The sequence below is a fragment of the Rhinolophus sinicus genome, chromosome 14 (genome assembly GCF_057876585.1).
Source record: "Rhinolophus sinicus isolate RSI-liver-muscle chromosome 14, RSI-T2T, whole genome shotgun sequence".
NCBI classification, from domain to species: domain Eukaryota; kingdom Metazoa; phylum Chordata; class Mammalia; order Chiroptera; family Rhinolophidae; genus Rhinolophus; species Rhinolophus sinicus.
Window position 1 is genome coordinate 184,356,041 of NC_142514.1, and position 20,242 is coordinate 184,376,282.

At 53.3% G+C, this 20,242-nt stretch overlaps 1 protein-coding gene across 1 annotated transcript; it reads right to left on the reverse strand.

Moving 5' to 3' along the window:
• Positions 1-9,002: 9,002 nt before the first annotated feature.
• UNC93B1 (unc-93B1 regulator of TLR signaling) lies at positions 9,003-18,562 on the reverse strand. Its single transcript, XM_074336808.2, has 11 exons — positions 18,374-18,562; positions 18,067-18,208; positions 17,361-17,514; positions 14,410-14,571; positions 14,090-14,222; positions 13,645-13,738; positions 12,936-13,060; positions 12,278-12,460; positions 11,550-11,823; positions 10,650-10,768; positions 9,003-9,818 (listed from the first exon to the last, which is right to left on the reverse strand). Exons 1-11 carry the CDS (start codon positions 18,467-18,469, stop codon positions 9,480-9,482), a joined length of 1,821 nt encoding a protein of 606 aa, XP_074192909.1. The 5' UTR covers positions 18,470-18,562; the 3' UTR covers positions 9,003-9,479.
• Positions 18,563-20,242: the final 1,680 nt, after the last annotated feature.

A 20,242-nucleotide genomic window follows, 5' to 3' on the forward strand; every position in this document is an offset into this window, starting at 1 on the left:
AGAAAAAGTATGAAATAAGAGCCTTTCGCCTTAGCCAGTGGGCATCCCAACTTCTCAAGAGTACCCCCTCCTGCAAGAGAGCTGTACTTTCACTTCAATAAAAATCTTTGTTCCTCCACCTCTCCTTCCGAGTCTGTGTTCTTGTTCTTCGGGTATGTGAGACCAAGATCTCCGGGCACCAGACATCAGAATCCTATATCATTTGGGTACCGGATCCCTACATCAAAAGTATGATGCAGCCACCTGCCCCTCCCCTGCCCTTATTTTGCTCCAGACCCAACCTGAGTCTTTTCCTTGGGGAATCCTTTTGCTGTTTATTATGTCAGTAATTAATTTTATTTCAAGTCCATGGTGCTGATGTGTCATTCATTCCAACAGCCATCAATCTCTGGGCAGGGGGCTGCCCAACGTCCAGCAGGGGATGCCAAGCGCCCAAATAAAAACACCTGGTGCTGAGAACAGGGTGCCCAGACAATGACCATGGCCGTGGATCTTTCTTCTGTCTCTCGGCTTTTAACTGGGTCCACTCTACAGGCAGGGGCCTTGGGTGGCAGCCCATTGCTGGCACACTTGCACTCTGGGTACACCACTTTATGTTGGTTCTACTGGATTTCACCAAGCCTCTGTCTTAAATTCAGCCAGCTGAAACCAGACATCACGGGGAGGGAAGGTGCCAAGGGGCCAGAGCTCAGACAGGCCCCGTCTACAATTTGTATTTGCCTTCGAATGAGCACACTACAGCAGTGTTTGGCGCCCCTGGACACCTGAACAGGCTAGCCTTGGCATATAACCTGTGTGGACAGGACCTCGTTGTATGCAGTTGTCCCCCAGAATCCAGGTGTGACATTTTATTGATGACACTTTCCACATAAGACACCCAAATGCTTATTAAAGCATTTTCTAATAAGATTTCTTGGGTCTCTTTGGGTTTTTGAAGTGACATATTCCCATTTACAAATCTCATTAAAACCCATTTACACAATTTCTCACAAGTTTGCTCATTGCCCACCTCAGCACAAGCCTTCAAGACCCCAAGGTGCCCTGGTGACCCCGCACATGTCCACACAGGCCACTCAGGAAGAGGTTGACCTGCAGATGCCTCCTTGCTACAGTAAAGATGGCATCTTCAGGATAAAGCCAGACTTGAGTCATCTGGCAGAAGCAGTAGCTGCCCTTTGTCTTTCATCCCTTGCTGAGACTGTGATGTCGAAGGACGATACCCCTCGCCCAGACTCAGCCACTTTGGGGCCCTCAGAAATAAATGAGTAAATGAGAAAAGGGCCTCATGCACTTTGAAGCTCCCGTGATGGAGCCCACTGGAGAGCAGCGGTCCCATCCCCTCATGGGGCCCTTTCCAACAGGAGACCCAAGGGCCAGCTCAGACAGCTGAAGCGTGGGCTATTCTTAGCCCCAGACAACACCCTGACCACCCAGGGCAGCATCTGCTGACGCCTGAGCTATGCTGTCTCTAAAAAGAGAATTACAAAATGGATTGCCTCACAACATCCTTATACACAATACAGAATGATTCATGTTTCACCCTGTGCCAAATCCCCCAACTTCAACAGCTGTCATGAGATCTTACCTTCCCACAAAACCCAAAAGGCTCATCTCTTCAACAAGACACTCAGGAAAATGTTCACATTTGCCATTTGTAAGGGACAGAGCCCAGATCAAGGCTCAGATCTAGGCCGAAGGGCATGCCATTGAACGTGACCCTCTCATTAGAAATCCTAAGAGGGCTTGACCTTCGCTACATCTGCTGATGTGAACCCGCCTAAGCTGCAAAATTTACCAAAAATATAAAACGCACAATTGACAACCCTGATGACCATTTCTCACAGGACGGTTAAACATTAAAAATGGCCTCCTAAAATGTCTTCCACTATGAATTGCTCCCATGTCCTCCTGACCACGCAGATATTGAATGAGATCCCCAAACGCTGTCTATAACAAGTCGAGGACCTCCAGGTCAGGTCCTTACACCCATGTCACAGCCCAGAAATGCCTCTGCTCAGCCTTCTGGCTACTCTGTGAGTACAGCTTGGGTCTAGGACACTGCCACACATTGGGGGATCCCACTCAGGTCTGAAATACTCAGTGGGCCATCTTTCATCCCATTGTCATCCAGTATCATTTGATTTATTCAATATGCTGCAGGGGTCACAGGATCTAAGATACTAACTCAATTCCAACAATATATTACCTGTTGAAAGTCTTCAATTGAACATCTTTTGCATTTAAAAGGGAGTCCTACAGACAACAGAATGGTGTTTACCAGACCCCTCTGGAGGGTGAGGGAGGACAAAGGGGGTAAAAGGGGTCAAATATATATGGTGACAGAAGGAGACTAGACTTTGGGTGGTGAGCACACAATAGAGTATGCAGATGTCGTATTATAAAGTTGTACACCTGAAATTTATATCATGTTATTAACCAATGTTATCCCAATAAATTTAATGAAAAAATAAAAGGGAGTCAAACTTTATAACGAAAGGCCCCCCAAATGACAGGTTGCACCCATATGAGGCCTCTAACCTTCTTGCCTCTAAACATTATTAGCAGATAGAGATGTTCTAAAGCAGTGGAAATGGTAGTAAAACAAAATGTGGGCACCCCTGGGCTCCTCATATTTGTAATAAGATATAACTGCTGCAGGTAGGAAGACTCACATGTGACCCCCCGGCATTCATCTGAGATCTTTGTGCCTCCCTGACCAATATGTCTGTATGCCTAAAAGTCATAAATGTGGCTTAGAATTATTATATTCCACTTTCCAATGCGATCAGGCTCGCATCCCAAGCCCCTCTGCCTAGATGTCTGGTTCATTCCTGACGATGACAGCTCTCTGACCAAGTCTGTGTCACTGGATGGACTTAACTCAGGAGGTGACTCCCGTGTCTTCTTTCCCTTATGTGCTCTCATCCCCCCTTACACCCCACTGAAAATCACACCACTCCTCAAGTCTCTCCAAAAACAGACCTCAAGTCTCACCTACTCCTCCCCCTTTTTCCTCATGTACCCCAAATCCCTCCAAAAAAATATGTATATATCCTTAACTAAAATTTCAGCCCACATCCTTAATCAAAGTGTTGGGTTTATCATGGACTGAATTGTACTTTCCTTCTCTAATTACTGCCTACTCTGCTAACCTTCTAGAAATTTCACGTGAAGCTATTTCCCCTCGCCCTATAGCCCTACAATTATCCCAAATATTTAAATTATCATTAAACAGTATGCCAGATTCCTTTCCTTCTTCTCCCCCTTTTCTTCTACCTCCCCCGACCCCACCTCCAGTTCAAGCCGTTGTTTCTCAGTCTAGTTGTGTAGGACGCAGCTCCCTGGCCCATGCTGGTGTTATGAGCCTTGCGCTCCCCCGGCTGAGGCAGTCGGTCGCCAGTTGTCGGTCAGCCGCTCACAGCAGCTCTCAGCTCACTGCCGGCCACTCACACTGGCTGCCAGCCACCCACACTAGCCACTGGCCACTCACCGTGTCACACGGTAGCCCATGGCAGCCCACGGCAGCCCGCGTCAGGTCGCGGCAGCTCACGCCAACCTCTGGCTGCTCTGGGCAGCTCAGCTCCAGGGAGAGCTGTTGGTCACAGTCTTAGCTGTAGAGGGCGCAGCTCACCGGCCCATGTGGGAATCAAATCCAAGACCTTGGCATTAGGAGCCTGGAGCTCCAACCACCTGAGCCACCGGGCCGGCCCCTTTCCTTCTTTTTTTTTTTAAATTGGGGAAGGGGAACAGGACTTTATTGGGGAGCAGTATGTACTTCCAGGACTTTTCCAAGTCAAGTTGTTGTCCTTTCAATCTTAGTTGTGGAGGGCACAGCTCAGCTCCAGGTCCAGTTGTCCGTTGTTAGTTGCCAGGGATACAGCCCACCATCCCTTGCGGGAGTCAAGGAGTCGAACCAGCAGCCTTGTGGCTGAGAGCCCGTGCTCCAACCAACTGAGCCATCTAACCACCTGGGAGCTGAGCGGCAGCTCATTGACTTCATTCTAGTTGCGGAGGGCGCAGCTCGCTGGCCCATGTGGGAATCGAACTGGCAGCCCCGTTGCCCAGAGCTCGCGCTCTAACCAACTGAGCCACCCATCCCCTCCCCCTTTCCTTCTTTTAATACCAGCTTTATTGAGATAAAATGCGTATCCCCTAAAATTCATCCTTGCAATATGTAGAACGCAGTGGTTTTAATACATTCATAGACTTGTGCAACCATCACCACATCTAATTTTAGGACATTTTTATCACCCTAAAAAGAAGCCTCATACCCATTAGCAGTCACTTCTCTTTCTCCCCTCCCCCCAGCCACTGGCAACCACTAGTCTACTTTCTGTCTCCATGGATTTGCCCATTTGGGATATTTCATATCGACGGAAACATACACTGTGTAGCCTTTTGTATCTGGCGTCTTGTACTTAGCGTAATGTTTTCCAGATTCATCCATGTGGTAGCAGGTGTCAATCTCTTGGCGCCCAAGGAAATGTCAAACCAGGCAAGCTCCAGCCTGCCCATGCACCCCACCTTGGCTCTACCCCATAACCACAATAAAGACCCCAAGCCACCCTTCCTGCTCACTCTTGTTCCATATTCTAGACCCAACCAGAGTCCTTCTCCTTGGGGAATCCTTTTGCTGTTCTCTATGCGGTTAATCAATTTTAGGCCATGTCCCCTATTATTATGTGCCTCCGTTATCAAAGGTTGTGGACCCGCTTCCAAGTGCTCTCACATGGTTGCTGGCAGGGTTCATTCTCTCTCGGGCTGTTGGGCTGAGAGCCCTGGCAGGCTGTGCACGGAGGCCGCCCTCAGTTCCCTGCCATGTGGTCCTTTCTACAGGGCAGCTCAGGACATGGCAGCTGGCTCCATCAGAATGAGAAAGTGACACGAGCCACAGAGAACGTGAGCAAGACAGAGCGTAGTGATCTCAGAAATGATATCCCATCACTTTTGTCATTGTATTAATTTTCTACTGTTGTGTAACAAATTATCACAAACTCGGAAGCTTAAAGCAACACTCATTTATTATCTTGCAGCTGATGTGGGTCAGGAGTGGGCAGGTGTAGCTGCGTCTTCTGTTCAGGGCCCCCTGAGGCTGCAGTCGAGGTGTCTCCTGGGCTGTGTTCTCACCTGAAGCTCGCGTCCTCTTCCACGCTGACTTAGGTTGTCGGCAGAATTCAGTTCCTTATGGTTGTAGAACTGAGGTCCTGTTTTCCTGCTGGTCATCAGCCGGGGCCACTCTCAGCTCCTGGTTTGCCTTCCTCCAAACCAGCAGGAGACAGCCTCTCTGCCACATGGCCTTCTTTTCAAGGACTCCCCTAATCAGTTTAGGCCCACAGCAATCTCCCTTTGGATTAGCTGACTGGGAACCTCATCATGGCCTGCTTTCCTGCCACATCCTGTGGTCCTGCCCACACTGACCAGGAGGGCGTGAGAGCCTGGGAGGTCAGCTTTGCATTCTGTCTACCACGGCCATGTTCTACTTGTTAGAAGAAAACCACTAGGTCCACTCCACAACCAAAGGGAGGAGATGACACAACAGTATGCAGGGTCAAGGGTCAGAGCTCACTGGGAGCCATTTTAGGAGCTGCTCCCACACATACCTATTTAACAGCTTCTTTCTCAAAGCTGGGGAAGGTGTACGGAGGGGTGTCTAATCCTGCCCTTTCAGGGTCTGTTGCCTTTCATTCCCAGTGATTTGTTTCCTCGTGTGTTCTGTAATTTGGGATTGTGAGCTCAGCTTCAGAGGGGCTTTACCTGGGTGGCTGCGCATCAGAGATCCAACTAGAAAGATTTTCTGTGCGTTTTTGTCAGGAGCCCCAAGGGTGCCACTAAGCCATAACTGCTTTTTTATGCTAATTTCTCAACTTTGGGGTTTGTAGACAATCCAGATGGGACGACCTCTTTGCGGGAACATCAAACTTATATAAAGGAGGCCTGAAAACACAAAATTCTCGTGGGAAATGTTTTCCCCAACCAGAGTGCAAATTTCCTTACATCTTCTTGCACCTATGAGTGGAATTTCGTTGATCTTTTTCCCTAAAAGTGTTGCTTTTCTATGGTCCTAGCTTTTTGCATGGCCTGAATAGCAAGCCCGTCTCAGAAAGCCCCAGCCCTCAGCCTGTGGCCATCAGAACTCCAGCCCTTGGTCTCAGAGCCCAGCCCCTCCCTACCTAACAGCTGTAGTCCCAGCTCCTCTTCTCTGTAATCGGGGTTCCAGGTCCTGCTTTAAGACGCCAGCGAACTTTGCTTACTCTCTTGAGAACTCAGTTCTCTACTTAAAAAGAAGTTTGTTTCTTATCTAGCATCTCTAGGTGTTTCTAGGAGACTTTTCAGGCTATCGAACTTGCTATTGAGACGTTAAAGACAGTTAAAGTCTAAGACTGTAGAGTCTTGGAATCATATAATTTAAAAATCTCCCTCAAGCAGATGGACAAAATCACAGAGGCAGAGGCCATGAATGGAGTCTGATCTCCCACTCAGCAGTCCAGAACCTACACCCAGCCACCTTATCCAGACATGACAAAGACAAGGGGAGATGACACCAACGTCAACGTCATGCCTTATGACCAGACTGGGAGTTGCAAATGGGTGGGATACTCACATCTGATAGCTCGGTTAACCTGCCTGCAGAAAGCCAGCCAGCTGGGGCTTGCCGCCATGACCAGTTACACTGCCTGTCCTGGGTGTGCGTGTGTATTGCTTGTCGTGTGTGAATATGTGTCTCATCCAAGTGCCAGGAGCAGCGCTGGGGCATGTGGAGTCTTACAGGGATTAAGGAGCATGATCAGAAGCCATGCTCTGTCCTGAGTGGCTACTCCATGCACCGTGGGCCACCTTCGCGACTGCTCAACCCCAATCTTTGTCCTGCATCGAGATGGATGTTAGAAATGGCTCAGAACTCGGACTTGCGGACCTGTCCCCACCCCCTTCGCTCCCCTGCGCCACCTTTCCAGGGACCCACACTCTTCCTAATGGCCCCTGGCTTATTGTGTCTGGTCACCCATCCCCAACTGGAGTTTAGCTGGAATCCTGCCAGGAGGATGTTGCCACATCTACTGCTGGAGAACTTCTCCTCCATGCCAGACGCTGACAGGGAACCAGAAGCATAGAGAACTGGCACTTCACCCAGCCTACGGGTCATACCTCGTAACCCTTTCTGGGCCTGCTTGTCATTGAAAGTCTGCGCATTAGGCAGACAGCTTTTGGCCCTTCACTTGCCTGAGTGTACAGGCCACCTGGTGGGGAAGCTGGGGAGAGGTGACTTGTGGCCCTCACTATAGCTGTAGCTCGCACTGTCCCCATGACTACAGGGCCCCCAAATCTGCCAAATACAACTTGGTAACTGGCTTGTGTTGGTTTGCAGCAGACGGGGGGGGGGGGGGGGGGGGGAGTGTGTGGGGGGGGAGGGACTCCATTCGCAGGCGTCAGAAACTGTGGTTTAATCATCTTCCATAGAGCTGGGCTCAGAAAGAATACAGCCAGTTGTCTAGGCAAGGCGGGGGGGCATGGGGACCAGTGAGGGACTCACTGTAGGTCTGTAACACTTGTAACACTAACAGCTGACATTTATGGAGATCTTACTCTGAGTGCTCAAACTTTCTCAGTTCCTGGCACACTTAGTGTTTCAGGAATTTTTCATGGTGCTCCTAGGCCAAAAGAAATATTTAACAGTTCTATTTATGAATTACTTCAGGTCCAAATAACTTAAGTATTTATGTTCTAATAAATTAGTCGATCATTTAGAAAATAGAATTCACATCAATAAAGAAACAAATGGTACTTTTATTCCATTCTTTAATATCACTACTTACTGATCGACTGTGTGCCCTGGTTAGCTTCTCAAACCTGGAAAGCAGACGGGACACCCCCAGCTTCATTTCCTGTTCCATGGTGATTTTCGCTTTTTATCCCCAAAACTACAGGAAATCCAGCTTCTCGGTTACGACGTGAAAGAAATGTGGACTGATCTGATGTTGAAACTGTGAACCACCTGGACCTTTTAATTTGCTCAGAAATTTAGAAAATTTAAAATATGCTCTGTGTCTTGAGTTTCCTGCTGAGGGATTTCACTCCTGCCCTTTCAAACACTGCAGAGGAAGAACCTGAGGCTCAGACTGGCTCCAGCGCCCCCTAGAGGGTACTAAACAAAACTCAAGTGAGGGCAGTGAGGGGCGGAGACAGGGCGGGGGCGGAGAAGGCTTATCCGTGGGAGAATCTAGGAGACCTGCTGCTGGAGTGAGTGTGGACAAGGGTCTGACCTTCAGCCAGGAGTGGAGGGGGTATAGAGAGTGAGGAATGTTGTGGCCCCAGCATAACTGTTGGAGACTCCATGACACTGCTGTGGCCCCCTTGCCTGTCCTAACCCAAGTGTTCAAAGCCTTCACAGTGGGGTTTCAGTCCCCTCTCCCATAGAAGGCGGGGTGAAGGGGCACCCTAAGGCTGTAGGGGGTCTGTGTCTCTCATGGGCATTGAGGCCGAAGCCAGAAGGCAGTGGCCAAGTTTACCTGGGCTCAGACAACCATTCCCCTGGCCTGTACTGGGCACAGGGTGACCCTAACAGGACTTAGAAGTGGACCCTGCCCTTCAAGGAGTCCCCTGCGGAGCTGTGGGCAGAAATACCCCAACGGGTAGAAAAAGGATGGGGATGGGCAGGGAGGCTGGGCATGCTTATGAAGACTACAGGAAGGGAGCAGCTGGACCTAAGTCTCTGGAATCTGTCCTATCTTCTAGACCCAGAAGGGACTGGCAGCTCGTCTGTCTCCACTATGATCCCCACCTGTCACCCCAGGCACTTGTCCTGGGCAGTGGGGGTGGGACTGGCCAAAGCTGGCGGGTCCCGGGAGGGGCGGGGCTTTCAGGACGCTGGACGACATGGTGGGCGGGGTTTAGGGTACTCTCCCTGACACACGCAAGTCAAGGCCAGACGACTGTGCCTCAGAGGCTGGATCAGCCAGACACACATCCGGGGCGCACTCCGTACCCTCACAGCCTGAGACTTCCCAGTCAGCACAATACAAAATCTCTTTATTGCTCACATTCTATAAAAAGTCGTGCCTCTTGGTGGGCCATGAGGATAGGATATGCAGAGCAAGAAACGCGCTCAGCTCAGGCTTGTAGCTGAGAGCTGGTGCTGGCCTGGGAGAGGGGTGCGGCAAGAGGACCCAGTCCCTGCTCCGGGGCTGGGGCACGTGCTGGCGGGCGATAGACCTGGGAAGGAGGTCATGGAGAGCGGCCCCTCCGGGGGTGGGTTCAGCTGTGCTCTCCCGAACCCTAGGCCTGGCTGAGGGGTCTCAAAGTCCCATCTCACAGAGAAGGGGGCTAAGGAGTGGATCCAAGTTCCAGGGGGTCCTGGACTCCCGGAGTATTCCCAAACATGGGGGGAAAGGGACAGAAGGTCCTTCCTGAAAATGGCTCAGGAATCAGAGGGGACCCCCGACCTGAAACGCGGTAAACTGAGGCCGTCTAGCAGTCTGGGCCCCTCACTGCTCCTCCGGCCCGTCGCCTCCCTGCGCCTGTTCGTAAGGGCAGGGACGACGGCAGAAGCCGGCTGGCTCTGGACCGGGTCGGGGCCCCGCGGGCAGCGCAGCGTCCTCCTCGCCGCCTTCCCCTCGGCGGCCGCCGCCGCCCGCGCCGCACTCTCCCTCTGCGTCGCTCTCGTCGGAGTTATCCTCCTCCAGGTAGCGGTAGCCACGCACCTTGTGCTGGGGCCGCGGGATGCGGGGCTGGCGCGGGACCACGCCCTGCCGCAGCTTCTGCTCCATCAACACATAGGAGACCGCGGCCACCAACAGTGTCAGCAGCAGCACAGCCAGTTTGGCCTGGGCACACAGGGAGAGATGCTGGGGACCTGCTGGCCGCTGCCCCCAGCCCACAGGCCCAGCCCCTCGCCCGGATGGGCCCACTCCCACCGCGCACTCGCGGGTGCATCTCCTCTGCATGCTACTCTCCTCCGGCAGAAACCCAGGCCATTTGTTTCCTCCTGCCGGCAAGGCTCAAAGCCCAGATAAGCTCCCTTATAGGCAGATGTGAAGATGCTGATTAGTGCAGGACACAGGCCTGGCACCCCCACCCCTTACCGGGGCTTAGATCACTCTCACCTTTACACGTCGTAGGACCGTAAGTAATGTTTCTCAGACTGTTATGACTGTAACCCAGTCAGAAAGAATTCCCCGTCATAACTCAGCACCTACACACATAGTTGCATGCATACTCCCTGCTATTTTCTATTCTGTTTTTTAAAATGTTGGTCAGGATCTGCTAAACTGAGCCATCAGTTGGATGGGAGCACAGCACAACGACCCCTAAAGGCAGGCCATGAAGGGAAACAGCCTCAGCATCCCTCTAGGAGCCCGACATCTGTTGAACAGTTTACCCAGCTACCCACAAGGTGGATGGGATGTGCCCACAGGCAAAGAAACTGTGAACCCCTTCAGACACAAGTAAACTGAGGCCCTCGGGAGATAAGGCAGTAATTGAAAGCTGATTTGGGGTCACCCAGCGGTCTTGGCCCAGGGCCCAACCCTTGTGGAGTAGTGTCCATCAGGGACTGTGAGGCCAGAAGGTATCTGGTGCCTTAGTGGTGTGTGTGTGTGGGGGGAGGGGGAAGCCTAACGCCCCAGAGACTCTCCTCCTATCCAGCTCAGCCTCACCTTCATGGGCAGGCTGGAGCCCAGGTATACCACAAAGATGGCCACGGCCTGCCACCAGTGGTAGATGGTAAAGATGAAGTCTTGTCGCTCTTTGTCCTCATACAGGATTCCCAGCAGTGCTATGGGCGGGCGGGACAGGGCAGGAAGGGGAAAGGTGTCAACCGGGGTCCAGGGTGCTTGATCTCCCACCTGTGACTCTCCTAGGCCAGGTGCCCGTGGGAGCACCAACACAGCTGTTGGACAGGTCCTGGCCTGCCCCCTAGTGGAGACCCTGGTTATCACGCTGCCGGGGGAACTGAGCAGAGGAAGGAGCAGGTGAGATGAGACCCAATGCAGGAGGGCTGTGTTCTGTGACACGTGTGGCCTCAAAAGTGCAAAGTTTTATGTGCAGTCCCATCCTGTCCTCTGCCAGACCCCAGGAGCTCAAAACCAGACATACAAGGACTGTTTCTCCGTCTCACTCAGGGCTCAGGGAAGGCAACCTGCTTGCAGCAACAAGCTTTCTACAAATCAAACCTGAAGTTGGGAGGTTTGAACTGATTTTGAAAAAAAAAAAAAAACCCTCCCTGGGGTGAGCAGAAGGAGCACCGGACAGGGAGTAGGGGGATTCAGACTTCACTCTCAGGAATAAAAGGTGGAGAGAGTTGGTACAGAGATGCAGATTCAAATATTGGCTCTGTGGGTGACTTGGGGCAAGTTAACTCCCTAGGGCCACGTCTCCCATCTGTAAAATGAGATGCCACCTATATGTTATGTTGTGAGGTTTAAATGTGAGGAAGCCCACACAGCACCTGGCAAATTGTACCCTCGCTTGCCGGGGATGTCTGTGCTGCTCCCAACCCCCTGAGGCAGCTACAGAGTCCCCTGCCCAGCCATCCCAGTGCCCATGGCTATACTCACTGCTGAGCCCCGTCTTGTTGAGGGCACTGCCCACACCCCAGAGGACGGCTGCTGCATACAGGATCCAGACGTGTTGCAGGACCCGAGGTTTGGGGGCCCAGAAAAAGAGGCTTACAGTGAGCAACAGGTGCAGTCCGGCCCCAGACACCAGGGGCACCTGGCGCGGCAGCCACAGCCCCAGCAGGCCCAGCACTGAGGCGGCTGAGGCACCCAGGCTGTAAGCCACGAGGAGGTACGGCAGGCGTTCCAGCCCCACTGAGCACACACCATAACACTGGGGGAACAGAGGTGACAGTGTGACGTCAGCTGGCCCAGGTTCCGGCTTCCCCCCTCTCTGGGCCACCTTGACGCTAACTCCCTTCGAGCCTCATGGGAAGGTTCTGGGGAGACAGACAATGAGAAAATGCTTGGACATTGTCCCGACACCAGGACTACACCCAACATGGAATCAAATGCTTTATGGGCATTATCTCATCTCAGCCGTATAACACCTCCAGGGGGGAGGGTTGTTACTAGACTCACTTCACAGATGAGGAAACTGAGGCTCAGAGAGGTTAAAATAATTTGTTCAAGGTAGAGGAGGAATAAGAGAAGGAAGAGGGACGGACATATTTGGGACATACTTGTACATATACATACATTCAAAACTTATTCGCTGTTTATCTGAAATTCCAATTGAACCGGACCTCCTGTATTTTTTCTGGCAACCCTATGCAGGCTGTACTTACCAGGGCGAGACCAGTGCAGGCAAATAGCACCTCGAAGCCGCTGTAGATAAAGAAGGGCACGAGGTGGCGCAAGCGGAAGTCGCGCACATGCTTGAAGGGGAGCTGAAAGATGTTGCCCCAGCCCACGCTGCGCAGGTCGATCTCTTCCGTGGGCCGATAGGCAGCACCGCACAGGCCCAGCACCTATGAACGCGCCATGAGGGGGCGGGCAGCCAGGCCCTCGGCCCCGCCCCCGGGCCTCAGCCCCGCCTCTCAGCCCAGACCCCGCCCCTAGACACACCTCGGCGTTGCCTCCCAGTTCCGCCTCTAGGCTAAGGCCACGCTCTAGCCATGCCCACAACGCCTTAGTTCTGCCTCCAGTACCGCCCCCGAGTTTGAGCCACATCTTCCGACTCTCGCAGGTCACAGCCTATCCTCTCCGACCCTGTCTCCATTTCAACCCCAGACCAGACCTGATTCCCCTCCAACTCCAGCCTCAGTCGTCACAGGCATCAATCAAGCTAGGCCTCCCCAGGACTCAGCCCTGGTTCCCGACTCAGACCACGCCTCTAGATCGCAACCTTGCCCAGGCCGCCAGCCACACACCCAGACTGCACCTTTCTCCCCGCCTCTGTCCCCAGACTTCATTGACTTCCCCCATCCCCATCCCAGGCCGCACCAGCAACATGGCTAGGAAGGCCACCGCCATGAGCACGCTCTCCACCACAATGAGGTTTCGGCTCCGCGGCAGCATCTGTAGAACCGTTTTGTTGAAGCCGCTGAGGATGCCCTGGCTGTTAGTGCCTGAGAAGGGGCCAAGGGGACATCGTGAGGGAGGGCGTAGGGCATACTGTCAACTCAGCCACAAAGTGCAGCAAAGCAGATGGGTAGGTGGGGAGGATTAAAGAGGGCGGGTGAGGACAATGCGTGCAAAGGCAGAGTTTCTTTGGGGAGCAGTTTGGAGGTGAGGGCCACTAGGGCTGACATACCCCAAGGAAAGGAGCACCTTCTCCCATCTCCCTTTCTGCCCTATTGCCCCAGGCTGGGGGTGGGGGCACCAGTCCATATGCCACCTCCAAACTTTCACCCTGCACTGACTGAGCTCTGAGGGTATGCTTGACCCTGACAGAGATCCCACAGGCGGCTTCATCCCAGATGGCACCTCCTCCAGGCAGCCTTCCCTGACTGGAGGAGGTGCCATCTGCTCCCAGTCAGGTTCTAACTACATACTCTCTGTGCCTCAGCCACTAGAACTATGGGACACTGGACCCTCAGCCCAGAATTCTGTGAGAGAGCATCCTCTCTGCCCTCAAGTGCCCAGGGTCTGCTAGATAACTCAATGCGGGAGGTGAGCAGGACTTGGGGACCCCACCCCCATGAGGACTAACCGCAGCTCTGCACGTTGTACAGCGTGTGGTTCAGGTCATACAGATAGTGGTTCAGGAAGTAGATCATGGGCAGCTGGGCACAGGCGAAGCTCAACTGTGGGCAGGAGGGCAATTTGGCCAGGCTTGGGGCATGGAACCAGGCAGGGGGCACAGGCATAAACTGGGAGGGGTCTGGGCACAACTTGGGGGCACAGGAGCCCTCCCACCTCTGCTGGCAGCTTGGTGGTAGGAAGGAGTGCCCAATGAAGGAGGACTTCCCCCTGGTCAGCACTGTGGAAAGGGAGGGGATGAGGTCTCAGTCACTAGGGGTAAGCAAGCAGGAGTTGGCCTTGGCCCAAGAAAGTTCAGTAGTACTAGAGGACTTAAAAGACTATGGATTGAGCTCCAATGTCTGGGTTCTTGGGTTGGAATACACAGACCCCCGGGCCCCATATGTGACACTCACATGAAAGAAGCTATAGAAGATGGCTTGGAAAACCAGGAGATAGGGTGCGTGGGAGCCCCGAGGCGGGCGCTGCTGGGGGCCCTGCTCATCCCTTTCCTTGTAGTGGGAGTACTCGTAATACTTCTGGGCCATCCTGGACCACAAAGGAAAGAAGGCTCTTCCCAGCCCAACCTCTACCTGATACCGCTGCTTCCTGCAGGGGCTTCTTGGCCAGCCCCTGCATCTCATGGATGGGGAAACTGAGGCCCAGAGGACAGAAGGGCCGATCCAAGGTCCCCCAGCCAAGGTTGGCAATGCAGCAGAGGGTTGGCCCAGCTCACCTGGTGATGTAGTTGCCCATGGAGGCCCAAAGAGGTACGATGGCCATGCCCAGGGCCACTGCTGAGGGCACGAGCGTGTAGTAGCGCTCCCAGTAGTTGGTGGAGACAAAGAGGGCGTAGATGCCCACGCCTAGGAACATCATCCACTTGGTGCCAAAAAACCTGTGGGAAGTGGGAGGGATGCTGGTACCACAGGCCTACCTAGACTACCATATGGCCCAATACCCGAGTGGCCACAACGCCCAGCTCACGAGACTATGAGGCAGAAAAAGACCCCTGGCCTTGGAGTCAAGGGCTCTCAGATGGAGTCTCAGAGAAACAGACTTCTTGAGTGGCCTTCAGGCAAGCCAGTGTATCCACACACCCGTTTCCACAGCTGTAATGTGGGCATGGAACCCAAAGCACAAGGCTCCCCTGGCCACTGCAAAGATGGAAGCAGATACTGCAGGGTGAGGGTGTCATAAGTCAGTGGCTTATGGGCACATCAATCCCTCATTTGTGCTCTGGGCTGACTCACTAACCCCCTTCTCCACCCAATCTATGTGCTGGGACTGCAGGGCCCAGGCACCCGTCCAAGGGACTTGACTCAAGCTGGCTCAAGGAAACCTAGGCGCAGAGAGAGGAAGAGGCTCCACTGCGGGCCAGTGGCAGGGCCCGTGCCCTGGCGTCCCTTCTTCCCTGCCCACTGCTCTTGCAGTCCATGTGGTCAATCAGGATGGTTCCTCCTCTCTGGCTGCTAGGAAAACAACCTTGTTGGCTCTGGGAAAATGCCACATCGTGTTCAAATGGGGCTGACAAGTGATAAGAGAAAGGTCCATTTAGAGCATGGAGGCTGGTCAGGCTAAAAACCACCACCAAGATCTTTGCTTTCGTTTGTTTGCTTTACGTATTTGTGCTCATTAGTTCCCTTTGGGTGCCAGGAAGCTCAAAGCAAAATGACCCTGGTTTTCTGATACAATTACTTTGTCTTCTATCACAGGGCCCTGGTTCTTCTACTATCTTTATTTTGCCACATAAAAAAAATAGAGAGGCAGCCCCCCGATCTATTTGGGGGAGGGCAGGTCACACAAAATGCACTGTACATTTTGATGGAGCAAAAAGGAAAAAGGTAAAAACACTACTAGTCATTGCTGGTGAGGCTGTGGTTTGAAAAATGACAGACAGCCACTGATCATGCAGACCGGCATAGCCCTTCAAAAAATCAGCCTGGTAGTCTGGGCAAGCATGGCGTTTTGAAGGTTTTCTGGCTTTACACCTTCAATCTGCCAGGCGCTGCCCATGGGAGTTGGGCAAGCCGTTCTATACCTCGTTTTCTCCGTGTGTAAGATTCCAGCACCTACCTCAGATTGCAAGGAATGAGATAATACTTATAAAGTACCCAGCACATAAGAAATGAGATGAGTTAGCTATTGTTATTTTTAATGACGGGTTTTAAAAGGCATAAAACCTTCCACGTGCTTCTGACCAAGTAAGGGCACTGCTGGGAATGTATCCTGGATTTTTTTTTTTTTTTTTTTAATTTTAAGAAGGGAACAGCTGGGCCGGCCCGGTGGCTCAGACAGTTAGAGCTCCATGCTCCTAACTCCGAAGGCTGCCGGTTCAATTCCCACATGGGCCAGTGGGCTCTCAACCACAAGGCTGCCAGTTCAATTCCTAGAGTCCCGCAAGGGATGGTGGGCAGCGCCCCCTGCAACTAAGATTGAACACGGCACCTTGAGCTGAGCTGCCACTGAGCTCCCAGATGGCTCGGTTGGTTGGAGTGCAGCCTCTCAACCACAAGGTTGCCGGTTCGACTCCCACAAGAGATGGTGGCTGTGCCCCCTGCAACTAGAAAACGGCAACTGGACGTGGAGCTGAGCTGCACCCTTCACAACTAAGACTGAAAGGACAACAACTTGAAGCTGAATGGCACCCTCCACAACTAAGATTGAAAGGACAACAACTTGACTTGGAAAAAAAGTCCTGGAAGTACACACTGTTCCCCAATAAAGTCCTGTTCCCCTTCCCCAATAAAATCTTAAAAAAAAAAAAAAAAATGAACGGAACAGCTACAAAGCACAAGGTGAAAGGGAGAGGGACCTGCAATGTCCAACTCTGAGCCACAGCTGGGTGCCCACCTCTCTGCAGAAATTGCCACCATCACCAAGTCCCCACTGTGAAGACTGTGGAGCAGGCCAAGATGTATGCAATGAAAAGAAAGCAAAAGTGAACGTGGCACACACGTGTTCTGGTGACAAGGACGTAAACCTGATCCACGAATGCCGGTGGGAGAACAAAATTAGCTGATTTACTAGAAGGTTTGGGAGGGATTTTCTTTTTTTCTGATTTCAGTTATGGTTCTAATACTGTTTGTGCAATTGTGATAAAGGAGTTTTTTTAAGATAGGGGAACTGAAGCACAACAAACTTGTCAACTGTTCTCAGGGTTCCATCTGAGCACAGATCTACCTCCTGGTGGGGAGGGCCTTGTGGAAGGGATATTTGCACTGGCCAGCAGGCTGGACCAGATGCCTGCAGGCTCACTCTAGAGCAGGCCCCCTGGGGCCCCTGCCCAGCCCTGCCCTTTCAGTGAGAAATGTCCCTCGACACCGGCCACAGCTGATTGGGCAGAGGCAGGAGCCTGGGCCTTGCTGGCTGATCAGATTCTTTCCAGATATTCTACAGCCCTGAACCCAAAAAGGTCACTGTGGCTCCCGGCCACAGAGCAGAGCATGAACATAAGCCGGAGTGAATTTCCATTGCTTGAAACCCAATGTGCCCTGGGCAAAGCTTGTTTCCTTCCCCAAACCCTGCTTTAACTCCTCTCTCACCCCTCCAGGTAGGCAAGGCCTCTCCCAACTGACCCCCTCCCAAGGCCACCAGGGCAGCTGAAGACCCCATGGTCCAACAGTCCCTGCACCCCTTCAAGATTGGGGTGACAGCGCGGCCCTCATGGGGACAGCAGTGGCGCACCTGATAAGCACAGGTGTGTAGAGCAGCGCGGCGATGGGCATCACGTTGATGCCGATGAGCATCTTGTTGTCGATGTCGGGCAGCCCCATGTTCCCGTACTTCACCTCGCGGTAGGTCTCATCGTAGTGCAGAATCAGCTGCATCTGCAGGAGGCCTGGGGACAGGGAGCTGGCGTGGAGGGGGCGGCCTGGCTCGGGGTGCAACCAAGCAGAGGCTGGGACGCGTTTACCAAAGGGATCCCCGATTGCAACGCCCATGAGGACAGGGGGAAGCCAGGCCGGGCCAGGCGTCTTGTCAGCCACCGCGGTGTCAGCGACTTGAATGCAGAGCCCCCCCCCTCGCCCCCACCTGCCTTGCTCCGCAGGTCTCCTGGACCCCAGCGCTCCTCATTTCCAAGGCAGCAGACCTGCCCTGAGCGCCCATACCAGCACGATGGCTCTGGTTGGAACCTGGGGATACTGTACAGTATCACACCACCCTCACATGGCGGGGCCACAGCTGCAGCGGCGAGGGCAGCACACTGGGAAGTGAAAGAGGAAGGGAGGCCCACTGGCCCCCTAAGGTTTCTCTTCCCAGACACGGTCTAGGGAAGTTGGGGCGGCAGGGTGGGTGGGAACGGGGAAGCCTTGGGATCAAGCGCCAGAGCCCGCTGGGCGGGCGGTCCCCCCTCGCCTAGCCCCACGTTGGGCCCGCAGCGGGCAGGTACCTAGGTAGACGCCGTAGGTGAGCATGCCGCCCGCGCTGGCCGCCAGCACGTTCTTGAGCACGCCGAGGCGCTTGCGGCGGTAGTAGCGGCGCTCCTCCTCCTCCTCGTTGTAGTTGGGGTACGCGCCCACCAGCTCGTCCAGCTGCGGGGTACGAACTGCATTTGCATCCGGCAGGGTGCCCTGGACTCCGCACCCCAACCCCTGCACTCCCGGTGCCCGCCTCCCGGGCCACCCGCACCCCAGTCCCGGGGGAGACCCCGGCCCTCTGGGTCCCCGCATCCCCTCACGGTCCCCGTCCTCGCTCACCGGGGCCTCGGGCCCGTCGGGAACCCCGAGCCGGTCCTCATCTCCCTGCGGACCCGCGGCGCCCGCCACCGGGTAGAGTGGCGGCTCCGCCTCCATGGCCCGACCCCACTGGAGGACGTGTGGTGGCGAGCACGGGTGTCCCAGCAGCGGGGCCCGCCACTTCCTTCCTGCGACAGGGAACTGCCCCCTCCCGGCCCCGCTCCGCCCTCGGGCCACCTATCCTGGGAGGGGCGGCCCCAGTACAGCTTGGGGCGTGTCGGGGGGGGGGGGAGGCAAGGGGGAGGAGGAAACGGGAGGAGGAAGGGGGGACGGAAGGGGTGTGTCCATGTGCGACCAGGACCCGGCCTCAGGGGTGTGAGACTGCAGTTCAAATCCCCGCTCACCCACTTTCTGGCTTTGTGACTGGGAATTAACTCCGCTTTTCTGTGCCTGTTTCCTCACCTGTAAAATGGGGATACTGGGCACTACATCCTAGGGCTATTGCTGGATTGAGTTAATGCAAAGCCTTAGAAAAGTGCCAGGCCCATAATAAGCTCAATGTTACTACTGTCATCCCTAGCCCCACCTCCAGTCCTCATTTGGTGTGTTTGCAGGTGTCCTCTGGCCAAAATAATTCTCCAGATGATCCACCAAAAGAAAACGGTTTATTTGGGAAAAGAAAAAGAAAACGAAACTGCCAAGGAAAAGGCAGGTGTGCTTGCACACGGAGGGCAGTCCTCCTGCAGAAAAGGGGCTGAGCCCAACATGGCTCCCTCCTACACTGACAGCCCCCCACCCCCCCACGACCCCGTTACCACAGAGTTCAGCAGGAAGTCAAGACTAGAGAGTCAGCAAAGGGCCCAACTCCAACTGCAGTCCTCCCATCTCCATGGTTAAGTGTCCCAAGGTATCAGTTTACTTTCAACACAGGTAAGCAAAGAGCCCTCATAGCAGCCCCTAAGAGGGCTCCCATCACAGCCGGTGCCCACCTCCCACACACTCTCCAGCTTCAGTTTGGGGACTTGCAAGTGGGAGCTCTGGCAGAGCTCAAAATGGTGGTGGCTGCTGGACTACGGGCAGGTGACCCCATCACCACCCTGCAGCAGGATTCAGAGCCTCCTGCCCCCACCCTGCAGGGCCCTGGGTCCAGGGATGCCAGGGGGAGCCCATGAAGTTCCCACCTTGCCTGAGCTGATGCTCTATAGCGCTGGCTGTCATCCTGATTAAAAACACCTGGGAAGCTTTTTAAACTATGCAGTCCCAGTATAGTCTCTTCAACAAGTGGTGTGGGTACACCTGAAATCTATGTAATTTTACTAACAATTGTCACCCCAATAAATTTTAAAAATAAATTAAAAAACAAAAACAAAAAACAAGTGGTGTGGGGAAAACTGCATAATCACATATGCAGACAAATGGAACTGGACCTCTGTTTTACACCACTTAATACAAAAGTTAACTCAAAATAGATCAAAGACTTAAACATAAGACCTGAGACAATAAACCTTCTAGAAGAAAATGTAACTCTGTGACATTGATGTCCATCTCAAGAATAAAACAGCCAGTTATTTAACCAGCAAAATGGGTTTATTCAGGAATGGCAGAAGAATTGCAATTTAGGACACGAAAGCTACAGCCAACCTTAGGCAAATCTGGAGAACAAAGGAGAGGAATGTTATTTTATAGAGAAAAAGGGTGAGTTGAGAGGGACTGTTATAAACAGAATGTCCATTGGAGAAAACTGGGAATTTGAAGTGTAGTGGCTTTCCATTGGCGGAGTCATGGCAGTTTCTCATTGGCTGGGTCTCGTTCTATACCAGGAGATAATGTCCCCTCCTCCTACTGGAGTAGCAAACTAGACTTCTTCCTGTGGAGAAATTGTAAGGGTCG